General features: G+C 43.4%; 2 protein-coding genes across 3 annotated transcripts in view; both read left to right on the top strand.

The window, feature by feature from the left end:
- The window catches only part of LOC112222085 (nucleolar protein 4-like), a 143,369-nt gene extending 135,683 nt beyond the window's left edge, over positions 1-7,686 (top strand). The window contains exons 9-11 of one of the 2 annotated variants that reach the window (XM_042303933.1): positions 723-842; positions 1,005-1,116; positions 1,897-7,686. In XM_042303933.1, the coding sequence (XP_042159867.1) occupies positions 723-842; positions 1,005-1,116; positions 1,897-2,120 (456 nt within the window). In that variant the 3' untranslated portion in view covers positions 2,121-7,686. Of the gene's footprint in view, positions 1-722; positions 843-1,004; positions 1,210-1,896 lie in introns of both variants that reach the window. The other variant, XM_042303932.1, reaches the window with a different exon arrangement.
- Positions 7,687-8,331: 645 nt separating this feature from the next.
- On the top strand, positions 8,332-25,815 carry LOC112222084 (tyrosine-protein kinase SRK3-like). Its single transcript, XM_024384679.2, has 8 exons — positions 8,332-9,029; positions 12,509-12,630; positions 13,110-13,276; positions 23,086-23,233; positions 23,589-23,747; positions 24,074-24,255; positions 24,560-24,716; positions 24,954-25,815. Exons 1-8 carry the CDS (start codon positions 8,683-8,685, stop codon positions 25,151-25,153), a joined length of 1,482 nt encoding a protein of 493 aa, XP_024240447.2. The 5' UTR covers positions 8,332-8,682; the 3' UTR covers positions 25,154-25,815.
- Positions 25,816-25,864: the final 49 nt, after the last annotated feature.

The raw sequence follows: 25,864 nt of genomic DNA, 5'->3' as shown, positions 1-25,864 counted from the left end.
ATCTGAAAATGTTCTGATTTATTAGTGTTGTATATGCTCTTTACTGCCCCCCTGTGGTCAATGGGCTCTTTACTGCCCCCCTGTGGTCAATGGGCTCTTTAATGCCCCCCTGTGATCAATGGGCTCTTTAATGCCCCCTGTGGTCAATGGGCTCTTTAATGCCCCCTGTGATCAATGGGCTCTTTACTGCCCCCATGTGGTCAATGGGCTCTTTACTGCCACCCCTGTGGTCAATGGGCTCTTTACTGCCCCCATGTGGTCAATGGTCTCTTTACTGCCCCCTGTGGTCAATGGGCTCATTACTGCCCCCCCTGTGGTCAATGGGCTCTTTACTGCCCCCATGTGGTCAATGGGCTCTTTACTGCCCCCCTGTGGTCAATGGGTTCTTTATTGCCCTCCTGTGGTCAATGGGTTCTTTATTGCCCCACTGTGGTCAATGGGTTCTTTATTGCCCCACTGTGGTCAATGGGTTCTTTATTGCCCCACTGTGGTCAATGGGTTCTTTTCACACAATGTTGGGATATTCACATTATGGTGCCTACTGTGTACACACTACTGTATGCCGTGTTGATTATTCTGGCAAGAATTCAAGCAAAGCATAACTGTCTATTCTTAAGCAAACTGCAGACAGTAATGGCTATAACAAGCATTATTCAACCTTAAAAAGGGTACTTTGCTCTGACGTGGGGATGAATTTGTGCTGATTGTTTCTCCCCTGCCAGACACGACCCACCCCACCTCACCTCACCTCAGCCATGGCTGAGAACATCCTGGCAGCCGCCTGCGAGAGCGAGACACGCAAGGCTGCCAAGAGGATGCGGCTGGATGTCTACCAGGCACATGTGAGTGCTCTGTGTGTGTGTGTGTGTGTGTGTGTGTTTTCTCAGGTGGGTGGATGTACTGTTTTTTTTCCAATAGCCACTGGCGAAGTCTGTTCTTCTTAACCTTGAGTATATTATATACTTGGAAGTGGGACTGAACTCTCTCGTCTCGTCTCCCCCCAGGAGGAGCAGATAGCACTTGACAAGCCCAGTTCTCGCGAGCCAGCCTCCCTGGCCCACTCTGCCTACTCCCTGGCCGCCTCAGCCTACTCCCAGGACCAGCTCTACATCAACGGTGGGCTCAACTACAGTTACCGTGGTTACGGGGGCCTGGGAGCAAGCATGCAACACCCTGTCTCCTTGACAACCGCCACTGCTCAGAGCAACGGTGAGAGAGGATGCTTCACATCTTTGATTGACCAGCGAATGGCATCCTAGAGTAGCAGCATACCTTAGCTTACCTGAAGTATGCAGCTTGTACTGTAGCAGCATACCTTAGCTTACCTGAAGCATTCTGCTTGTACTGTAGCAGCATACCTTAGCTTACCTGAAGCATTCTGCTTGTACTGTAGCAGCATACCTTAGCTTACCTGAAGCATTCTGCTTGTACTGTAGCAGCATACCTTAGCTTACCTGAAGCATTCTGCTTGTACTGTAGCAGCATACCTTAGCTTACCTGAAGCATTCTGCTTGTACTGTAGCAGCATACCTTAGCTTACCTGAAGCATTCTGCTTGTACTGTAGCAGCATACCTTAGCTTACCTGAAGCATTCTGCTTGTACTGTAGCAGCATACCTTAGCTTACCTGAAGCATTCTGCTTGTACTGCAGCAGCAGCACTGGCCTAGTTAAGAATGGACTGAGATGGTTTGAAACATATCGAGAATGAGAAATCAATTCCATATTTAAATCATGCCCATATTTGGACGTAGCAAACATTTACAAACATACAGGTGGAACTCATCTAAAATATATTTCCTACTGTGGATAAGAATGCATATTTACAATTTCTAAGAGGTACATTTGTAGTAAAATGCCCGCAATAGGTGTCATCATTTAAGTGTGTTTTTCCCCAGGCCCTACTGACCTCAGCATGAAGTCTCTGGTGTCCAACTCGTCATCGGCCAGCTCCAACAGCCACGGGCGGAGCGGTGGCGGCGGAGGGAGCGGGGCCTCGGCACAGCTCAGCCCCACGGAGATCACAGCCGTGCGTCAGCTCATCGCCGGCTACCGCGAATCAGCCGCCTTCCTGCTCCGCTCGGCCGACGAGCTGGAGACCCTGATCCTGCAGCAGAACTGAGATGAAAACTCCATCTCCCCCCGACTCCCTCCTCCTTCTCTCACTCCAACTCTCCCACACGAACCCTAACTAACCGACCAACCACTCTCGCACTCAGCAGATCCATCCGTCCGTATTTCGTCCTCCTCCACCAACCTTTACATTCTCCTCATCGCCAGGAAAAGAAGGCATGCAACAGCGCTACCTTCCTCTAGTCTAATAATCCAAACCCCCTTGATTGTTTTAGCATTAGTGCGTGGAGAGAAAGAGCACTGTCTGTGACCACTTTGGAACAGCGTTTCTCCCTCTCTTCAACCACCTGTAAAGGATTGCGCTCCCTCCCAATCATAACAGCTCTCCCTCACTCCCACAGCTCTGTGGAAAGAAGAGGGATGACACAGAGAGTCGGAAATGAGTCTACCTAGTGTGGGGGAGAGAGTGGTGGGCTGGTGCACTGGAGAACACTGAAGGGTTGTGCTGTAAGGAGAGAAGAGCGCCCCCTTGTGTAAGAATAAAATAAGTGGATCCTTTTTGTGTGCCAGGAAGCTCTATGTGCTGCAGTACACAGATCCCCTAAACAACCTCGCCCTCCCCAATAACAATGAAAGCGAGACTCCCTGATTAGTACAAAGAAAATTAGTACAAAAAAAGATTAGTACAAAAAATATTCTACAGGTTTTTTTGAAGCCTGTAGAATATTTCCGTTTGTTTGGCACCGTTCCGAGCCACTGAAAAGGGGTGTTGACTGATCTGAAAGAGAGCACTAACTATAAGACACTGAACCACTTTGTTAATGAACAGAGGCTAAGGAAGAAGACTGGGGGAAAAAATGTCAAAAGAGAGATGCGCTCGCTGTAAATAAGCTCTCTGTGTCCTAAAGCACTTTCCCCTGATTCAGACCTCACCTACCCGTTGAGTAATAAAGACCGCGATGTCCCGGGAGCAACACTTTAACTTATGCATTATGGAGACGCCATCTTTTCCACATGGAAATACCTCAGATCTACCAACCGTTTTAGTACTTCATTTATACTGGGTGCCGTTATCATACAACGCTCACCAGTTACTACCTGATGTGTTCAGTGTTTTCAAAGACCTGCAGGAAGCAACGTCTTAACCATTTCAAGGAGAATAAATATTGTAACTATAGTTCAAATTCTATCCCAAACAAAGTATTGTTTGTCCCGTTATTTGTGTAATGTATATATTCAGTCCATATTTGATTCTAGAAGCATCAGTAAAGTGAAGGACTGGGGGCAAGGAAGTATGTTCTGTGGGAGACTGAACCTCTCCGAAGGTAGCTGGAGATGTTTTTCCAGAGGCCTCCATGTTTTCCACCCCCCCTGGTGGCTCGTTGCTCCCTCATCAATTCCAGGTTTTGGTTTGTCCCGATCTGGTTGTCAACACTCATCACTCGATGATACTGTCTCTTCTGGGTCTGGTTCTGCATTCCTCTCTCTAACCTGCCCCCCTCCCCCGGACCTATACCCCCCACCCCCTTCTCCCCCCTGACCTTACCTGAGCTCCGTCCAGCTTAGTTCTGGACCTTGGTTCGGGGAGGAATTCTGTATTTCTTTGTCTATTGACTCTTTGAGATGGCCATTAATCCACGCTGCTGCTACTATATGGACCGGACTTTTGCCACAGACCTATAACCTCAAGTCAGGACGCCAGCCTCCTGCACAACCAGAGCACCTCAAGACAACAACACAAACAAAAAGAAGCAAAAACTACTCGAGACGGATAAGAGACAAAAATGTAATTTTTGAAAACGACATGCTATCCCAGTCAGTTGCTTCTCTCTGCTACTAGGCACTCTGGTTGATCTTTTTGTTCTTTCATAAGGCTGTGTTGTTTTTACATTCACTTTTTTCCTTTCTAGTTTTCTTCATGAGTTTGAACCTCTGGAGGCATAAAAGGATCAATGTGCTTCTCTTGCAGCCACTCACAAGGGTGATCTGGGCCTATCTATCTTACTCTACAATGTGTGGCCAAAGTCTGTGAGGTTTGTACCTTTTTAGAATGAGAAAAAAAAATGCTAAATGTTTCTTCAAGAGGCAAGCCTGAAGGGGCTCTGTGTCACTAATTTGCTCCCTTTTGCACACTGAAGCAACATAAATCTGTGACGAAGGCCCTGCTTGTTCAGGTCCCCATCTTGCACTGGCGAGGTGTGTCCTACTAAAGGAAAGAGGAAGAGTGTCGCAATGCAGTTGATAATCATCACATTCCTGGGCCTTGACTGCATAGTGTTAATGAAAAGAGGCTGAGCCCAAAGTGCGAGTTGTACAACGCATCACATACGAGCACCTCTATTGTGTAAATGAAAGCCATTGATTTAGGTGCACTAGCTCCGTGGCCTGTGAGAGGTCATGTCTAGAAGGGATTCCCCTAATGTCAAAGTGATGTCAAAACATAGATATTCGAGTCACATCAGGGAGAATTTTTGCATTTTAGCTAACCCTAACTATTTTCCTAACCTTAACCTGCTGCATAAGTTCTCCTAACCTGCTATGAAAAGTCACAAATGACATTAGCGGTATCCCATCTAGTCAAGACCCCTGTGAGAGATTGAATGGAGCACTGGGCTCACTGGCAACACTCTGAACCACAGAACAACACCTTGATCTATCCTCCTAGCATACATGTGCAATGTCAAATCTGATCTCCATAATGAGTACAAAATGATTAAGAAAACTTTTTTTATTATTTTTATTTTTAATGTTATGAAAATAGTATGCCTAGATAGGAAGTAGAAAATGAAGTCCAATAAGTCCTCTTTATCTCAGAGCAAGCTCTTGATTGAATCTGCTTAGTGGGTAAAAAAATGAAAAACACAAGAGAAATATGCAAAATGACCAGTCAAGAGGAAAACCCCTCACTGTGTTCTCTCTCAATGTGGCTTTGATGGCTTCAAAATGTGTTTTCTTACTAGTATCGCCCTCATTTCTGCGGATCCACCCTTCACTCTGCTCATGCCCTGGGGTCTTAAGCTACAATTCTCTCATTACAGTAGATGAATATGTCGGGGGGGGGGGGTAGAATTAATTTAGAAGGGGATTCTCTTCATTCTTATTCACTTCAGTCTTAAAACTGCCTTTTTTGCCACTGCAGGTTTGAGGTTTCAAAGGATTGCCAGACAAGTAGTACACGCAGTGCTGTGGCCAAACTGTACATAGTGCTGTAATTGATGATGTTACAGAGCAGTTGCTAGAGACAGTTCTGCTGTCCTCGGTATTTCCCTACTACCCCAGGTCAACACAGAGCGATGGATGGATCCTACCTCTTTAGAAATGACCAGTTGAGCGCTGCTGAATTTTGTAATGTCACATGCCACGAACGTCTGCTATATAGTTAAGTGGGGGGAAAAAGAAGAAGAAGATTGTGAAAGTTATGCATTTGTAATATAGACGAGGGACAGTTAAATGTATCTCTAAGGTGGTAAGAGATTATATAGTAAAGCTCTCGCTAAATACTCCTCCCTCCTCCTCCGTTTGCACCTCTGGGGTTTTGCTCTAGTTTCTCACAGACGTTAAGAAAACATACTGTAAAAATAGGCAAAAGACAATCTTGGAAATATGTAACTTGCTCACTGTTTAATTTCCATTCCTTTTTGTGTGCAGCTATTGTATACAGTGCGTCTTGGAGTATTTTAGCCATAATCACAGCATTCTTACTCAAGCTTCTGGCTCCTTAACGGCGGTGGAGCGCTCATAGTGACCCACTGTCGATACACATTTTCTATTTTTATTATTATTTTATACATATTTTGTAGTGCAAGTCAGTGGTATTATCAAATAATATTTTGTACAATACCAACATCTCAAGTGAAGTTACTCTGTATGCCTATACTGTACATTCCAAACAAGGATGTCAACACGTTTAACAACCGACCTGACCAGCTTCACGTTTAGTGATCTGACCTCTGTGCCCAACACAAAACCCACACCCTAACAAATGCTTGAGGGAGTGCTCTCTGTTAAGATTAGCACAGTTGGCCTTGTGATTAGCTTCAAACATGTTGTTGATTGGAGCCATGATTATTCTCCTGCTTAGGGCCAAAAAGAATTGACATGCTAGAGAACGTGCCAACCGAGCACAGACCAAGTTTGCAACCTTAGCCATGACCTTCATGAAACTCCCCCTCTCAGACTACTGCATGTATCTTTCCCCCTGGGAATGCTATGCAGCAGTGTCAGCACTTCAGTGAAGGGGCAGTGTTTTGAGTGTGAGAAAGGTGTGATTCCCTTAACCCTGATCATACTGTTTTAAGCGCAAACTGACATTGGACCTCAATGACTTTACAAATGCCCCCACCCCCCACCCCCAGCAGAGATGGTTCCACTCTGACAGGAGCAAAAATATGTGTGGTGCTGGTCAGGGTACCGCAAATGGACACACATTTTAAAACAAATATCTGCTTTGGTCAGATGTATAGCTCGAGATAAAAACAAGAAAGGAGAAAAAAATGGCTGAACTTTTTATTTTTCTATCAGGGCAGTGTACAGCTACAGTCAAATTAAAATAGTTTTTCAAACCATAGTGTGTTTTATTTTATAATTTGGTGGTGCTTTGGATTCCTCTGTTCTGTTTTAGGTTTTCCACTTTACCTACTGTACCAGAAGCTGATTGTCTTTCTCAGTTTTTGATTTGTACCTAATACCAATGTGAAACTGTATTTTCCTCCTGATTTTGGACTCAGTGGAAGTGTGATGTTTACATGTACAGATTTTTGCTATTCTTTTTTGTTTTGTTTGGTCATTTCTCTCCACCCTGTTTTAAGTTAGTCTGATACCTTGTATATTGATGGGAAATGGGACCATGTCTAAATTAGGTTAATGTCACATGGACACATATTTAGAAACTGGGTGTTGGGAGAGCTGTGTGCTTGGCTTAAGGAATGCCCTCTCCTTAGCTTACCTGATACACACAAACCAGTGAGTCACAGTGAACTGAAGCTCTGGTGTGACCACTTTACCAATATAGGAGAATTTGTTCCTTAGTGAATTATAAGCCATTGACATCCCTTGAAGGGTTTTCTAGACTATTAGTATATTTAGTGAGGAAAAACTCAACTGCAGACAAAAACCTCAGGAAAAGGACATCACTTTTTTAACACATCTTACTGAAGGCCCATTTCCCTCATTGATACCATATAAATTATATCAAAATAATTATAATTTTTGTATATTTATTATGTTATATATAACAGTGGATACCTTTTTTCCAGTACATGTGGCTAAAAAAAAATATTATTTAGAAATATATATATATATATATATATACATATATATATATATGTGTATATATATATATGTGTGTGTATTATGTGTGTGAAGCAACTTAAAGATTGAAAAAATAAGAAAAAATATTTCTGTTTGTTTAATGCAAAACAGCATGGGTGGTTCTTTTCCCTAACATATCACTTTGATTAACGAAAAACCAATGATTTGAAATTAAGCTTTCTTAAGTGTGATGTCACTGCTAAGGTCAAATGTTTCCAAACTTAAATGTGACTTTTTTTCTCCCAAGCTGTACATCACAAAGCTAAATATACTAATAAAACAGTGTGCTATCTATTAAACAGAAACCAATGTCTTTTTGTCTTTTGCCGGGGATGTAATAAGGGAACGGTTGTTTTTACAAAATATATGTATAGGTATTACCTTGAGTGGATATTTGTTTATTTGTTGTTGTATACACTAAATTGCACAACATGATGTACTCTACTGACAACTGAATGCTTTATTGTAGGCTATACGTTTACATTCATATTGTGTTCATTGTACAATACAATATATTTCCAAACCAATGAGGAATTGAGGTGTACATCATTACCATAGTCTACTTCTACATTATACACTGTGATAACCAATGGGTTATAATTGTGTTACCAGCATCTTTCTTTTTTAACAGTAAAACTAAGATTTTTAAAAACAACATTTATTAGTATATTGATAAGGAGAATTACGTATAATAGATAGGGAATTATCACTTGCACCAGAGTCAATGGTGTAGTTGTGGATGGACAGATATACTCTGGGGTGTTGTTGATTTAACCGCCAAGCACAAGCAGCAGGCGGACAGGTTCACAGACGCGGGGATAGCGGGAAATGTCTAGTGTTCCAAACAAAAACCCTGACTATACGCATTTCGTGGACCTGGCTCAGAAAATGCCACTTGCAGTGCAGAGATTTTGACCGTATTCCAGAGAGATGCGGTATTTGCTTATCATTCATTGGAGGACAAGTATAGGTAGGCTATTTCCTCTTTTTTAGGCGCACTTGGCAAATGACTGAGGATCAATGTGGGCACAATTGGACATGGATATCTCGTTTCCGCATTCCCACGGCCAACAGTACTGTGTCCCTGATCCATCTCAACACAAAACCGGTTTCTCCTGATTATCAACCTAATTATCGCTGATGCCGCACTATGTTTGCTGTGAAGGAGAGAAAGGGCAGCTCGAAGACGTCTCGAAACTGTATATGCCTCTGGCTTTCCTATTAACACATCTATTTTCGCGTCGTATTGTCGCGGTTCCCTAAAAAAAACCTGGATACCTCGGCGTTGCGACTGGCTTGGGATGGAGGTTTGTTGTCGTGGTTGCATGCCATGCTGTAGTCGACTATGGAACTGGATATGGCCCGAATTCCATTACCCAAATATGACCCGACCAGCCGAAATCCCCACTATTTCAGGTGATATCCGTGCCCCGTCCCCCAAAAAGAAACCGACTCAGCTCTATGCGGCTCTTTTCGATTTCGAAGCCAGGAGCGAGGAGGAGCTGACTATCAAGGAAGGTGACAAGCTGTCAGTAATAGAAAAGAGGGGGAATTATGTGCTTGCCAAAAAACTTACCGGTTCGATGGAGTCCGGACTGGTCCCGGCTACATATGTGGCCATTCTACAGGACGAGTTCGCTAATCACAAGTGAGTGGCGCGGTCAACCTCAATATTGTTTCATTCATAATATGCAGTTACGATTTCACCATGTTTCTTTCACTCGTTTCGGGTTTGATTGGCTTTTGTCCACCATATTGTATAGGATCATGTTTAACCTACCAGGTTTACCAATAAGGTATTCCACAACCTACAGCGACATCTTTTTTGGACGTATTTATTATTATATTTCTTTGGTCTGATTTGGACCGGCCTTAATTGATTTCTGGACCCATATCCGCGGGAAGTAGGGGGTACTGCTGAAAATGTATAATTATACTTTTTTTCTTCACAAAAGTAGCACGCTGGGCCTTTACTAGTCCTGCATTAACGGACCAATATAGCCTTTTCTAGCGTAGCTCGGGCAAAAAAAATCACAGCACCCCCACCCTGCAACATCTTCCATCTGGCCTTGATTTGGCTAAAACACAACACTATATTTACTAAATATATGGACACCCCTTCAAATTAGTGGATTCGGCTATTTCAGCCACACGTTGCTGACAGGTGTATATAATTGAGTACACCGCCATGCAATCTCCATAGACAAACATTGGCAGTAGAATGGCCTTACTGAAGAGCTCAGTGACTTTCAACATGTCACCATCATAGGATGCCACCTGTCAAATGCCTGCCCTGCTAGACCTGCCCTGGTTAACTGTAAGTGCTGTTATTGTGAAGTGGAAACTTTTAGGATCAACAATTGCTCAGCCATGAAGTGGTAGGACACACAAGGGGTGCTGAAGCGCGCAGCGTGTAAAAATCGTCTGTCCTCGGTTGCTTCCAGAGGCAGTTTGGAACTCACTACCGAGTCCCAAACTGCCTCTGGAAGCAAAGTTAGCACAAAAACTGTTCATCGGGAGCTTCATACAATGGGTTTCCATGCACGAGCAGCCACACACAAGCCTAAGATCTCCATGCACAATGCCAAGCTTTGGTTGGAGTGGTGTAAAGCTCACCGCCATTGAACTCTGGTGCAGTGGAAACACGTTCTCTGGAGTGATGAATTACACTTCACCTTCTGGCAGTCCGACCGACAAATTTATGAAAAATAAAAACAGAAATACCTAATTTACATAAGTATTCAGACCCTTTGCTATGAGACTCAAAATTGAGCTCAGGTGAATATTGTTTCCATTGATCATCCTTGAGATATTTCTACAACTTGATTGGAGTACACCTGTGGTAAATTCAATTGATTGGACATGATTTGGAAAGGCACACACCTGTCTATATAAGGTCTCACAGTTGACTGTTGTCAGAGCAAAAACCAAGCCATGAGGTCGAAGGAATTGGCCGTAGAGCTCCGAGACAGGATTGTGTCGAAGCACAGATCTGGGGAAGGGTACCAAAAAATGTCTGCAGCATTGAAGGTCCCAAAGAACACAGTAGCCTTCATCATTTTTAAATGGAAGAAGTTTGGAACCACCAATACTCTTCCTAGAGCTGGCCGCCCGGCCAAACTGAGCAATCGGGGGAGAAGGGTTCCTCTGTGGAGATGGGAGAACCTTACAGAAGGACAACCATCTCTGCAGCACTCCACCAATCAGGCCTTTATGGTAGAGTGACCAGACCGAAACCACTCCTCAGTAAAAGGCAAATGACTGCCCACTTGAAGTTTGCCAAAAGGCACCTAAAGACTCTCCGCCCATGAGAAACAAGGTTCTCTGGTCTGATGAAACCAAGATTGAACTCTTTGGCCTGAATGCCAAGTGTCACATCTAGAGGAAACCTGGCACCATCCCTGCGGTGAAGCATATTGGTTTCAGCATCAAGCAGATGTTTTTTAGCTGTAGGGACAGGGAGACTAGTCAGGATCGATAGGAAGATAAACGGAGTAAAGTGCAGAGATCCTTGATGAAAACCTGCTCCAGAGCGCTCAGGACCTCAGATTGGGGCGAAGGTTCACCTTCCAACCGGACAACGACCCTAAGCACACAGGCAAGACAACGCAGGAGTGGCTTCGGGACAAGTCTCTGAATGTCCTTGATTGGCCCAGCCAGAGCCCGTACTTGAAGCCGATTGAACATCTCTGGAGAGACCTGAAAATAGCTGTGCAGCGACGCTCCCCTCCAACCTGACAGCGCTTGAGAGGATCTGCAGAGAAGAATGGGAGAAACTCCCCAAATACAGGTGTGCCAAGCTTGTACAGTGGCATCATACCTAAGGAGACTCCTGGCTGTAATCGCTGCTAGAGGTGCTTCAAAAAAGTACTGAGTAAAGGATCTGAAATGTAAATGTTAGATTTACTTTTTTTATTTTTAATAAATGTGCAAAAATAACAATTTAATACATTTTAGAATAAGGCTGTAACTTAACAAAATATGGAAAGTCAAGGGGTCTGAATACTCCGAATGCACTGTAAGTGCAGTTGACATATGAGCGCGATTATAAATATTATATTTTGCAATCTTCAGTTGGCTCATCTTTCCTATATTAAATGAATTGAAAAAATATGAATGTGCTTATAATGCTTACTTCAATGAGAATGTACAATATGTGCTGTTGAAATTTGGCCATAGAATCAATGACCTAAAAAAGACATATTTTCAGAGTCTGTAAAAATGATGTATTTCCAATGTTTATTCAGAAACAAAGAACCTGTTTTCAACTTCTGGAAAATACATATTTTCGACTATAATTTTAAACCGGATTTCAATGTATGGAAAATACGTATTTTCAACAACCGGAAAATGCATATTTTTTACATCCGTAAGATCCGTCTTTTATATGGGTTTTTTTTCAACGTCTTTTTGCTTACTGGGTAGGCTATCTTTAACATAATGTTTAATTTGAGGCTCCAAAAAAAAGATTTGACATGGTCATTATTTCAAATAGAACTAATTCAGATGAAATCATGTCAATTGTTGTTGACTGAGAAGTGACACAGCACCCCTCCCTCCCTTCATGTTTACTACTGCACAGTTGACAACATTGTAGTATATAACATTTCTGTATGTGGTTACCGTTTACAAATAAAGTTCCTGTCTTTGTGGTCAGATTGGTGCAACTGCAGTCAAGTTGTAGCTTTAGTAACTACTGTATGCGAAGTACAGCAGTGGATACACAACTTTTGACTCAGCTCACACCCACACCTGACAGAGTTTCAGGTGAAACCTAAGCGTCATGGAAAGGTACCTAGTGTTTGCAGCACAGCCACACCCATTCTTGTTAATTACTGTAAATAGCCTTCCTTACTTACTCTCTGAATGGAGTCTAGCCTATGAACCACACCTACTCTTCCACTCAAAGCAGCTTGAGTTTGAGAAATAGATCAATTATTAGATTACATTGATATTTGGGGGGTTCACCGCTGTTGTTTTTTAGGGGAAATTTGTGTGTGTCAGTGTGTGTGCTCTTGTCTGCGCTTGTCTGCTCCTGTGTGCAATTGTGCATGTGTCTCTTTTTGTCTGTCTGTCTTCCTCTTTCCCTGTCTGCCTGTTCATCTATCCATCGGTCTGTCTGTTGAGGTGGTATTATGGGAACATCAACCGGCTGAAGGCGGAGAAACTGCTCCTAGCCTCTCAGAATAAGGATGGCTCGTTCCTGGTGCGCATCAGCGAGAGCCACAGTGATGAATACACCATCTCAGGTAAGCCTATATTGCATGGTCACATGTTAATTACTTGGTAATTCATTAACACAAGCACCATATGCACCATTTGGTAGCCTACTGGGTAGCTCTGAATTTAAGTAAATACCAGAAAGGACCCATTGTTACCCACAGAGATCCTACTAAATTACATTATTACATTAGAGTTCTAATATTTAATTATGTTGTTACCACATAACTTCACTATAAAATACTATGCAAACAAATACCAGTGGAAAAAGAAGTGCAGTCATTCATTCACCAATGGGTGGCAATAAAGTACTTCCGTAGTTGAGAACCACCATCCTCTGATCACCCACTGTACTGTAAGCAATGTCCAAGTGCTCATATGTCCTGTTGCTAATATTACTTTGGCCAAGTGTGGGTGTGACATAAGACATTTAAAAAGGAAAACTGTGTGTAAACCACGTTGCTTTTGAAATGTGTCAAATATATGTTGTTTGCCCTCTCCTCCACAGCCAGAAACGATGGGAAAGTGTTCCATTTCCGAATTCAGCGTTCATTGATCGGGGCGTACTTTGTGTCAGTCAAGATTTCCTTTGCCACTCTGGGGGAGCTGATCCAATACTACCAGAAAAACTCCAGGAGTCTAGGAGTGCCTCTGGATGAGCCATGTGCACAGCAGGTGTGTGTACCACCCGGATCTCACACACAAGTTTTTGGCAGACAAATTCCCCAAAATCCAATCATATTTGTTAGAATGATGTGTTTACTTTGACATCATTGCAGAATCAAGAAGCAGTAGTGTAGTAGCAGTGATCAGGCTGTTTTTCCTGGCGACCTCTCCATGATCAGATCTCTTCTCTCTTCCTTCCCAGTGGAGATGTGACTGAATCAGAGGCTGTAGAAAGGCCCCGCAGACACACATGCACTCCCCCCTCACTTCAGGCCCTTTTTATTTCATTTTATGCTTTTCAATTTGGGTATTTTCTTTAGTATTTGCATTTATATTTCTTAGCAGTTAGACTGATGTTGCCATTTTATACACAATTTGATTGTAGGTGTAGTTATTTGTGCCAAAATCATTTGTCCTCCATGTTCAATTTGACAACAAACAAAAAAAGTAAATGAGAAGCTCATACCAAGACTAGCATGCCTTTAATGCAGTTTTCCTCGTTTTGTTGCATGAAACAAACATTTCGACTGAGCCTCTTGAAAGGAAAGCCAAGATGATTTCAAATTCTCTTCATGAGATTGAAAGGAGCAGATGTTACATTTCATTTAACCATGTGTAGTTTGATTTGCCACGACCATCACAATGTAAACTTGGTAATCATTTAAGTATAAATCATCCTATGTAGATTATTTATTGATCATTTATTGATTGACACTTATTTTGTAGCACTTGATTATCTATGAGTCTAAGTATCAAATAATACAGCCTGTGTTTTTAAAGAAACGTCCCTTATCTTTCAATGTACTAAAGCCACCTGATCACCACACACACACACAACGGGGCTGTAGTGGAGTGGGTCGAGAGATTCTAGTTCCTGTGGCCACATCACTAAGAAATTAACATGGTCCACACACACACACCAATAGAGTCATGAAGGTACGACAACGACTCTTGCCCCTCAGGAGACTGAAAAGATTTGGCAAGGGCCCTCAGATCTTCAAAACGTTCTACAGCTGCAGTACTGAGAGCCTCTTGACTGGCTGCATTAACGCTTGACATCCGACCACAAGGATCTACAGAGGGTGATGCGGACCGCCTAGTAGATCACTGTCAGAGGAAGGCCTGGAAAATTGTCAAAGACCCCGGCCACCGCACAGCAAGCAGTACCAGAACGCCAAGTCTGGGACAAAGGCTCCCGAACAGCATCTACCTCCAAGCCATAAGAATGCTGAACAGTTAATCAAATGACTACCTGGGACTATATGCGTTGACCCTTTTTTGCAGTCGACACTAGTTACCACAGCCACAAAGTCATAAACCCCCCACCTATTGCTACAATTTGTCTATTTAAAACCTGATTTAATCTAAACCACAATGCTAACCTTATGCCTAACCCTAACCTTAAAGTAAGACCAAATATAAAAAATAAAATTACGATTATGGCCAATTTTGACTTTGTGGATGTGACAACACTTTTTTGCACACACTCATGCATATTGTCACAAACCGTCTCGAAGTCCATAACAAAAAGTGAGACGACTTGGAGATAAGGAATTACAAAATATTTATTAACTAAAGTAAACTAAATAGAATTAGCAATGGTGTGTGTAATCAGTAATCAGTAGTGTAAGTGAGTGGTTGCGTGGATAAATGTGATAATGAGGGGTGTTGAAAGGTGCCAACGCAAACAAACAAAAACTGGGGAAGAGGTGCATTTATCCTGGGACACACCCGAGCCCAGGTGTCCCATTTCACTGACGACTCTTCCGGCTCCGCCCACCGAAATCCTATTAAGGAAAACAAGAGCAATGAAAAATAATTCGGCAGACAGAGTGGGAGGGTCGTGACATCACCCCCCCCATAAAACCGGGGACCAACAAAGACCCAGGAACACTATACCAGTCACACAACAAATTGATCCAGCCTTTGCGTCCACTTGCCCCCCGCCAACCTTGTCCTCCCCAGACCTCAGCAACCTTTGCGGACAGGAAGCAACCTTTAAGAGGAAAGAAAACGAGACCAGAAGGGAACAGACAGGAGCGACCGAACAGGACAATACCAGACACAAAATAACAGTGATCAGTCACGTGGACATTCAGGAACTGGGATCAAGAGAGATTGCATCAGCAATGACATCAGTCCCCCGGATGTGCCGCACATTGAGATGGAATGCTTATAAAAAATAAACACCATCTCAATATCCTCTGATTAGGAAACATCATGGACCTCAAAAAGGTGAGGGTTATGGTCGGTGTAGACCACAATAGGTACTACTCCTGACATACACTTTGAAGTGTTGTAGCGCCCATATGAGTGCTAGTGGTTTTTCAATGACCGAGTAGTTCAACTGATAATGGTTCAACTTTTTGGAAACGAAACAGGCCTCCACACCAGACACATCTGCTTGCAGCAAAACTGCACCTACCCCCACATGATGAGCATCCACCTGCAAGGTAAATGACAAATCCACGCGAGGAGCAGCCAACAACGGAGTTGAGGTAAGCAAACTCTTTGCATCTTCAAAAGCCTGTTGACAACGAGAAGACCATACGTAAACAGCCTTAACTTTCAGCAAATCTGTCATGGGAGCAACCACAGTAGAGTAGTTCCTACAAAAACTACGATAATAACTAATCATTCCCAAGAAACACATCAGTTCCTTTTTAGTAGTTGGTGGTGGAAAAGCATCAATAGCTACCACTTCAGCCCAAACAGGATGCACTTCACCCTGCCCAACCACCGTTCCAAGGTATGTAATGGTCGCCTGAGCAAACTCACATTTAGCCAGATTTATCGTGAGGCGACCCGCAGCTAGGCGGTCGAACAAGGCTTGAATACTGGACAGATGTTCCTCCCAAGTATCTGCATATATATATATCACTACATCGTCCAGATAAACAGCGCACCCAGCCAGACCGGAGACGATCCTGTTCATAAGTCGCTGAAAAGTGGTAATATGATGAAAAGTGGCAGGTGCATTACGCAGGACGAAATGCATAACCGAGTAAGAGTACAGACCAGAGTGTGTAAAAGGCAGAGATTTCACCCTACGCGTCAGTGGCACCTGCCAATAGCCCTTTAACAGGTCAAATGTGCTCAAACTTTGCTGCGCCGACTTGAACGCAGTTCTCCATCCGAGGAAGAGACAATGAATCTGGCTTAGTGACACTTTACCTTATGGTAGTCTGTACAAAATCTGTTTGTCCCATCCGGTTTACTGACCAAGATACAGGGAGAAGCCCAACTGGAGAAAGAAGGCTCTGCCATCTTATTCTCCAGCATGCACCGGACCTCAGCATCCAGACAACGCAGTTTCTCTGAAGAAACTCTATAGAACCGCTGACGAATGGGGTCAGCATCTCCAATGTCAATATCATGTTCCATTAAGTTTGTACGTGTAGGTGTATCAGAAAACAAACCTGGAAATCTCTGAATCAGACCAAACATCTCTGTCCGCCCATCAACAAGTAGATGAGCGAGAAGGCTGTCTAAAATATCCAGTGTCTCTGAATTTTACAATCTACCCTGCAGTATGCAATCGTCGGGACCAGGAACATCCTCCTCATTCACAGACCTAGCATAACAAGAACCCAGCGAATTAATGGTATAGGCCAAAAGAACAGGTTTTACCGTCCTCTGTAGACTCCCACTGTTCAGTCTCAGAGGAACGTGCATAATAGGGTTAACAAATGTACATGGCACAGTAGGTGCGCTATTTTTGTTCTGGAGTGGCAACTAGATAATTTTGCTCTGTGCACTGGCTCACAACGGCATAGGGACCATGAAACTTGGCTTGAAAAGGAGAACCAACAATTGGCAGCAGGGCAAGAACCTGGTCACCTGGACTAAAGTGATGAGGCTCAGTTCGCCGATCAAATATGCCCTTCATTCTCTCCTGTGAAGATGATAACTTCTCTTTAGCCATTTCACCACCGGCATACAGGCGTCGCCGGAAATCACACACATAAGATAACTGGGAGTCAGGGGGCTCGGAAGACTTCCAGTCATCCTGGAGAACAGATAGAAGTCCACACACCCCATGTCCAAACAAGGTCATTTGGACTGAAACCCGTACTCTCCTGTGAAACCTCCCTAGCGGCAAACAGTAACCAAGGCAACCCCTCCTCCCAATCCATCTCATTACAATAATCTCTCAAAGTCTTAAGTGTTTGATGGAAACGTTCCCGTGCTCCTTGACTTTGCGCGTGATAGGTGCTAGACAAATTGTGTTTAATATGAAGCTGTTGGAGAACCTGACCAAACAGATTAGTGAAATTATATCCCTGATCACTCTGAATGACCTTAGGGATTCCAAAAACAGTGAGAAACTGAGTCAAAGCGTTTAGCTACATTGTTCATCTCATATGCATACGTTGATACTGTACTCTATATCATCGACTGCATCCTTATGTAATACATGTATCACTAGCCACTTTAACTATGCCACTTGGTTTACATACTTATCTCATATGTATATACTGTACTCGATATCATCTACTGTATCTTGCCTATGCTGCTCTGTACCATCACTCATTCATATATCCTTATGTACATATTCTTTATCCCCTTACACTGTGTATAAGACAGTAGTTTTTTTGGAATTGTTAGTTAGATTACTTGTTCGTTATTACTGCATTGTCGGAACTAGAAGCACAAGCATTTCGCTACACTCGCATTAACATCTGCTAACCATGTGTATGTGACAAATGATTTGATTTGATTTGATTTAGCATAGACTTAGTTGTGATAGACATGAGAGGATAGGCAGCAGGAAACCTAGTGGTCTGACACATCACAGTGAACAGGTAACTACTACCCTTTTTAGAACGAGGCAGAGGACCAACAGTCAATCAGATACTCAAAAGGTTGGCTGAGTACAGGAATAGGAAACAGTGGTACCGGCTTAATAGCTTGATTAGGTTTACCAGTTAATTGACAGGTGTGACAAGTTGATGAACTCAGAAACATCCCTCTTTAACCTAGGCCAAAATAAATGTCTTATTATGCTGTTGTAGGTTTTCCTCACACCCAAATGTCCAGCAACATCATTGTGGGAAGTTGGCAACACCAACTCACGAAGCTTAACTGGTACAACCTGACCAAAAAACAACTACCATGAGACACCCACTTTCTCATCAGGACATCCTCTTGGAGGAAATAGCCATGGGCGACATCTCCCAACTGTTCCACAGGCACAATTTGGTCACGCAACTCTTCTAATGTAGGGTCAGTCAGTTGCGCGTTAATTAGATCGGAGCAGGATACAGATAACGGGATAACAGGGAAAGCAGTGACAGACTTCTTTGTGGTATTCTCTTTAACCGGTGCAGTGACCAGGTCGCCACGGCTCAGAACTGACAGTGTGTTCAAACCTATTCCCCTAATTAGAACACTATTCCCCGAATCATTCTCAGCAGAGAAGGGTAACAGACTCCAACACAAACGATTCAGAGGCACCTGTGTTGCTCAGGATCTTCACTGGCACTAGTTCCTTACTTCCTAACAGACACAAAACCCTCTGTAATGAAAGGTAAATAGTCTGGGTCAATATGGACTTTCACATGCCCCTGGGCATGAGACAATGTGTCAGGAGTGAACGGATGTGGAACAGGCGGGGCGAACGCCTTAGGCTTAGATTTAACATAAGCACATGTACTGAATTTACCCCTGGCCCTGAGAACTGGACATTCCTTTTTCCAATGACCTGAACCTTGACAGTAGTGACACTCTTGGCCAAAGTCACCTTTACCACTGGAATCAGGCTCAACCCTAGTTGAATGAAACTCTGCCCATGAACAAAAGTATCTCGGTGAGCGAGCCCCAAATCTCTCCGAACGCCCCACTCACTCTGAATACGGGACTCTGCAAAGACACTTTTGTGAGTCAAAATATACTCGTCCGCCAAAACCGCAGCTTCAGTGACAGTCTTTACTTTACGTTCGTTAATGTACGTGGCTATACGATCAGGGATTGTGTCCTTAAATTGCTCTAATCAGATCACACAGCCCTTGGAAAGTCATAACTGCAGAGGCGGAACACCAGCGATTAAACTGAAGATAATTCTCTGGCAAACTCAACATGTGTTTATCATCCCTTAAGTTCTAAATCGTTGGAGGTAAGCCTCAGGAACCAGTTCTAAATCGTTGGCGGTAAACCTCAGGAACTAGTTCTAAATCGTTGGCGGTAACCCTCAGGAACTAGTTCTAAATCGTTGGCGGTAAGCCTCAGGAACCAGTTCTAAATCGTTGGCGGTAAGCCTCAGGAACTAGTTCTAAATCGTTGGCGTTAAGCCTCAGGAACCAGTTCTAAATCGTTGGCGGTAAGCCTCAGGAACCAGTTCTAAATCGTTGGCGGTAAGCCTCAGGAACTAGTTCTAAATCGTTGGCGGTAAGCCTCAGGAACCAGTTCTAAATCGTTGGCGGTAAGCCTCAGGAACTAGTTCTAAATCGTTGGCGTTAAGCCTCAGGAACCAGTTCTAAATCGTTGGCGTTAAGCCTCAGGAACCAGTTCTAAATCGTTGGCGTTAAGCCTCAGGAACCAGTTCTAAATCGTTGGCGTTAAGCCTCAGGAACCAGTTCTAAATCATTGGCGTTAAGCCTCAGGAACCAGTTCTAAATTGTTGGCGTTAAGCCTCAGGAACCAGTTCTAAATCGTTGGCGTTAAGCCTCAGGAACCAGTTCTAAATCGTTGGCGGTAAGCCTCAGGAACAAATTCGTAAATCTGGAACACAGCCGTTTTAACCTTATCATAACTGACACTGTCGGCTACACTAAGAGCTGAATATGCTTCCTGCGCTTTACCAGTCAACACACACTGCAACATTAAAGTGTGTTCAGAATCAGGCCAAGTCCTAGCGTCAGCAACATGCTCAAACAACGAAAAGAATGTCTCAGGGTCCTTTTCATTAAATTTAGGCAACAACCGTAAGTTCCCAACAATATCAAATGTGTCCGGGGCACGACCCCTAGGTACATCTGGGTCACCTTCCCGGAGCAAACTCTCCCCTGAGAGCTTTCCTTCCCTAACTAGCTCTAGCCGCTCTTGTTGCAGCTCGATTTTAACATGCTCCAAATCCTGTTTAGATTCCAATTCCTTTTCATACTTTAGCCGATCATGCTCTAGCTATAACAGAAGCAGTTCTTTCTGCCGTTCAAAAAGACTACTAGGACTAACCGATGGAGCGACCATTGCAACGTTACAGGGAGACGGAGAGTCCTCAGCAGAGGCTGCCCCAGTGGTAACTTCAAGAATACCTCTCCATCAGATTGGCCTTCAATATCAACCTAATAGAATTTTAGACTAATTTCAACCTTGTAGTGTTCAGCAACCTTCAACAGCCGTTCTTTAGTACATAATTCTAACAGTTAATCTGATGGAAAGCGAATGAACTCATCTAGGTAAGATGCCATAGTCACAAGAAAACAATATATAATCTCTTCCCCTCTGCTGAGCACACCAGACCACAACCAGAGAAATGACAATTACACTGGGCACCACAGAAGAGAGATGAGATATATATGGAGCTTCCCCAAAACCTACAGTAACTCAACCCTAGTCTTTGTGTGGATAATTACTCACTGTAGCCTGCTGGCAAGGAAATAAACCTCCAGCATGCTGGCAGATTCCCCCAAGCCACAGATGTGCCCCTGAGACAACTGCTCAGTCCACAGACACCACACAAAAACAACAAAATAACCATGCCCAATGTATTCCAAAGTGAAACATGTCACTAAGCCTAATATGGAACCCAGACCGGCTGCGCACGTGCGCCATCGTGCATAAATGTATTTGTCCCCCTACACCAAACACGATCACGACACGCAGGTTAAAATATCAAAACAAACTCTGAACCAATGACATTAATTTGGGGACAGGTCGAACAGCATTAAACATGTATGGCAATTTAGCGAGTTAGCTTGCTAGCTAATTTGTCCTATTTAGCTAGCTTGCTGTTGCTAGCTAATTTGTCCAGGAATATAAACATTGTTGTTATTTTACCTGAAAGGCACAAGGTCTTCTACTCCGAAAATTAATCCACACATAAAACGGCCAACCGAATGGTTTCTAGTCATCTCTCCTCCTTCCAGGCTTTTTCATCTTTGAATTTATATGGTGATTGGCATCTAAACTTTCATAGTATTACCATGACGACCGGCAAAACAGTTTGTCTTCCTATCACCCACGTGGGTATAACCAATGAGGAGATGGCACGTGGGTACCTGCTTCTATAAACCAATGAGGAGATGGGAGAGGTAGGACTTGCAGCGCGATCTGCGTCAGAAATAGAAAGAATTCTATTTTAGCCCTTGGCAACGCAGACGCTCGTTGGCATGCTCGAGCAGTGTGGGTGCAAATAATTGAATAACAGATTTCTAAATTTATTTTGCAATGCACGAGACGTGTCCGGTCTGGTCAGCATATAACAGAGGGAAAAAGGCTATAGCTCCGCGTAGCTAGTGTCACTACCCTACCCAAATCTCCCACTAAGGTACACAACCGATTGTACTCACCTCCTCGGACCCATGTCCCAACAGCGAGTAGAGCAAGTCTCCAGCCTGGGCAGGGGCCTAGAAACTAACCAATGTACTCTCTCCAATACAGCACACAACCAACTATCCACCGCATTGGCAAGTTTACCAAACAAACAAAGGCAACCAGTACTGGGCACCAAACATTACAACTCAAACAAGCTGTAACAAAAGATGCAAACAAAGCACCTACAGAGTTTAAAATTAACTCCACGTCCTCCCAAACATAACACACATAATAGTAAGCCAAATGACACCAGTATTAGTCCTTCATAATGCAACAAAGTGCTATACACCACAATGTTTAGGAAGCAACCTCATGTCCCCAGATGAGCCCCCAATTGTCACGAACCGGCTCGAAGCCCGTTACAAAAAGGAAACGACGTGGAGATAAGGATTAACACAATATATTTATTAACCAAAGTAAACTAAATACAATTAGCAATGGTGTGTGTAATCAGTAGTGTAAGTGAGTGGTTGCGTGGATAAATGTGATAATGAGGGGTGTTGAAAGGTGCCAACGCAAACAAAAACAGACACAAAAATACCACAACCAAAATCTAACAGTGTCTGCATGGAGAGTGTCTTCCCAATGAATGGGGAAGAGGTGCATTTATCCTGGGACACACCCGAGCCCAGGTGTCCCATTTCGCTGACGACCCTCCCGGCTCCGCCCACCGACATCCTATTAAGGAAAACAAGAGCAACGAAAAAGAATTCGGCAGACAGAGTGGGAGGGTCGTCACAATATTGACGCCACATACACACACTTATGCACTCTCCACATACGCTGATGCTACTCTGTTTATTATCTATCCTGATTACCTAGCCACTTTTACCTCTACCTACATGTACATATTACCTATTACCTCAACTACCTCGTACCCCTGCACATTGACTCCACACAGGTAGTCCTTCTATAAAGCCTCATTGTTGTAATCTATAGTTTTACTATTTTTATTTGCTAATGTTCTTACTTTTTAACTCATTGTTGGTTAAGGGCTTGTAAGTAAGCATTTCACGGGAAAGTCTGCACCTGTTGTATTCGCTGCATGTGACAAATACTATTTGATTTTATTTGACACACAAATGCGTAATAATTTTGCTTGTAGTTTGCACTTTTGGGACTATTTCATTGGTTCCATTGTACTGGGAAAACAAAATTAAGCACAGCTCAAGTATTTGAAGGTATTCGCCATACCCGGTAGCTGTGTTCTGTGCTGCTGTAACAGTGTTGTGGTGTCCAGTTGTGTGAGGCTGCTTGTAACAGTGTTGTTGTGGTGTCCCCAGAGGGAGCTGATTGACATGGAGCCCTGGGAGCATCCTCGGGAGGAGTTTAAACTTCAAAGGAAGCTGGGGGAGGGCCACTTTGGAGAGGTGTGGGAGGCCCTGTGGATCAACCAGAAAAAGAAGGTGGCCATCAAGATGCTCAAACAAGGTAAGCATGCTTGCTCTCGCTGCTATCATATTAATACATGATTCAGCACACGACAAGCAGAATTTTGGCAAATATTTGATGAGTGACTATTGATGAGGGAATTATTTTCAAAGACATAATGCAGATGGGCAGGTACAGCAATGGCAAAACGTTATAAAAAGCAGGAACACATGCATGCACAAAACACACAATTACATACTCTCTAACTTTGAGTCAGTCCATTTGGGTCAGGGCTCTCACATTGTTCATAAAGAGATTATAATACTACATAGGGTCAGTCCTAAGCTCCTTATCACCTGGACAGCACTGACCTCAGTCTCTCAGCCTCTCTCTCTCTCTCTCTCTCCCCCTGCAGAGGACACTAAGCAGGATGAGTTTGTGAAGGAGGTGCAGGCACTTAAGAACCTCCACCACCCCAAGCTGATCCAGCTGCTGGCCTTGTGTTCCAGGGGAGAGCCCGTGTACATCGTCACTGAGCTCATGACCAAGGGCAATCTCAAGTCCTACCTGGGCAGTGAGTCAGTCACACCCTGCCCTCTGTTCCCCAGTCTTTACATTGCATTCAGTGTGTGTGTTCATAGATGATTATGCTTCACCAATAACATAAGTATTCAAAAACCTCAAGTGGTCATTGGGTGCTTGCCTGAAAAATTATGTAATAGCAGGAATCATATATGGCTTGCATATTAAATAACACCAACTCAGTTCACCTGACAAAGATCTGTTTGAGATTTAAATGTTTTTATCTAATAAACTTATATGTTAAAGCAATTGAGTAACTATGCAGACCTTATCATGCTTGACAGATCCTAACCTGTGCGCTCACTATGCTGTTCTCAGCGACGGAGGGTCATGTGCTGTCCTCTGCCCACCTCATCTACATGGGCAGCCAGGTGGGTGAGGGCATGGCCTACCTGGAGGACCGACACATTGTGCATAGGGACCTGGCGGCCAGGAACATCCTGGTGGGAGATGACCTGGTCTGTAAGGTGGCTGACTTTGGACTGGCACGGATCATTAAGGTAAGGATAGAATGGATGTGACATGAATGTGAAATGTATGGAGAAATGAAGAGGGAGAACCTATAGGTTAACTAAAGCTTTAGAAAAATATGCTGTATGTTGGGCTTACTTATCCTGGTCAATGTGAAATTGTTCACTCTCAGATAAAGCAAGGATTCTTGCTTAAAAAGCAAAAAAATAATTGGGACATTTCCATAGGAATAAGAAAATATTCTTAGTATACACAAATGGTTGGATATGTCCCCTCTCTCGCTCTGTGTGTGTGTGTGTGTGTGTGTGTGTGTGTGTGTGTGTGTGTGTGTAGGACAGTGTGTACACAGCCAGCAGAAGCACTAAGATCCCAGTGAGATGGACTGCCCCTGAGGCTGCTCTCTACCAGCGTTTCTCTGTCAAGTCTGACGTCTGGTCCTTCGGTGTGCTGCTCTATGAGATGATGTCACGAGGAAAGATGCCATATGATGGTGTGTGTGTCAAAAGTTTTCAAGACAATATTCTTATTTTTACCATTATACAACACGTATCATGAGAAAAAGTCAACCCTCATTACAGTTAATCTATTAACTCTATCTGTAAAAATGCTTTTGAATATTTCCCTCTGACTGATATTTATCCCTCTGAATAATATTTATTCTTCTCCCTCTTTCTCTCTCTGAATCTCTCTCTCTTTTGCTCTCGATCTCACACAAACACATACACAGGAAAGAGCAATAAGGAGGTGCTGGAGCTCCTGTCGACAGGCTACAGGTTGTCCTGTCCAAGTAGGTGTCCCCCCAACATCTATCGCATTATGGTGGAGTGCTGGAACCCAGAGGCCTCCAAGCGGCCCTCCTTCCATGCCCTGCACAGCCATCTAGACACCATGTACTCCCGCATCTACTTCAAGACCATCGAGGTCTAGATCTGGAGGAGGAGTAGGAGGCCAAGGGGTGACTGCACTGACGTAGACACTCAGACCAATGCAAAGCAGAGGGACTGGACTGCAAGACATTATCTAACATGGTGATCCTTTTTTTAACACATTTTAGTCTGTTTTTAGCCAGTTGTCTTGGTTTTGTAATTGCTGTTTTTATTTGAGGTTATGTGCAATAAATAGTCCTTCCTGGGGAAAGGGAGGAAGGAGATAAGGAAAGGAGGGCAAGAAAAGTGGAGCCACTGTTACAGCCCACCAAGGCCCTATGCTACAGTTTGCCCCACTGCGCACAGGCTAAATGGCCAGTCATACAGAAAGTGCCTATATGTTTACACACTACAAAGACTTATCTCATAGAGACAGCTCATACAGTCCACAGTGATGGAGGACATGGCCATTGAGACTGGAGAGTGAGCCATAAAGGACATCTTTTGGAATTTCTACCAATGGAAGATTTTCTTTTGAACTGATGCAATTTTGAACAGTCAATGCATGATATTGAGGAGATATACTAATACAGTTTGGGATATATGAGCCATATCATAAACTTCCTTTATTCTACTTTGATTAAGTCTCTTCCATATCTTGACTATGCCATTGGGTATTTAACAACCAAAATGATGCTAATAAATATTTTCTAGATAACAGTCCTGTTACATTGTGTGTGTGTGTGTATGTTAGGAAGAACATACAATTATA

This window comes from Oncorhynchus tshawytscha, linkage group LG22 (assembly GCF_018296145.1).
Source record: "Oncorhynchus tshawytscha isolate Ot180627B linkage group LG22, Otsh_v2.0, whole genome shotgun sequence".
NCBI classification, from domain to species: domain Eukaryota; kingdom Metazoa; phylum Chordata; class Actinopteri; order Salmoniformes; family Salmonidae; genus Oncorhynchus; species Oncorhynchus tshawytscha.
Note: the sequence above shows the minus strand (reverse complement) of the source record. Positions and strands in the feature narration are given on the sequence as shown.

What these genes read in the sequence shown, in the direction of transcription:
- LOC112222084 (XM_024384679.2), top strand. Translation starts at nt 8,683, where the DNA reads ATGGAGGTTTGTTGTCGTGGTTGCATGCCATGCTGTAGTCGACTATGG. An exon ending in ATGAGCCATGTGCACAGCAG is followed by an intron (nt 13,277 to 23,085) that starts GTGTGTGTACCA and finishes TGGTGTCCCCAG; the next exon opens with AGGGAGCTGATTGACATGGA. An exon ending in GACTGGCACGGATCATTAAG is followed by an intron (nt 24,256 to 24,559) that starts GTAAGGATAGAA and finishes GTGTGTGTGTAG; the next exon opens with GACAGTGTGTACACAGCCAG.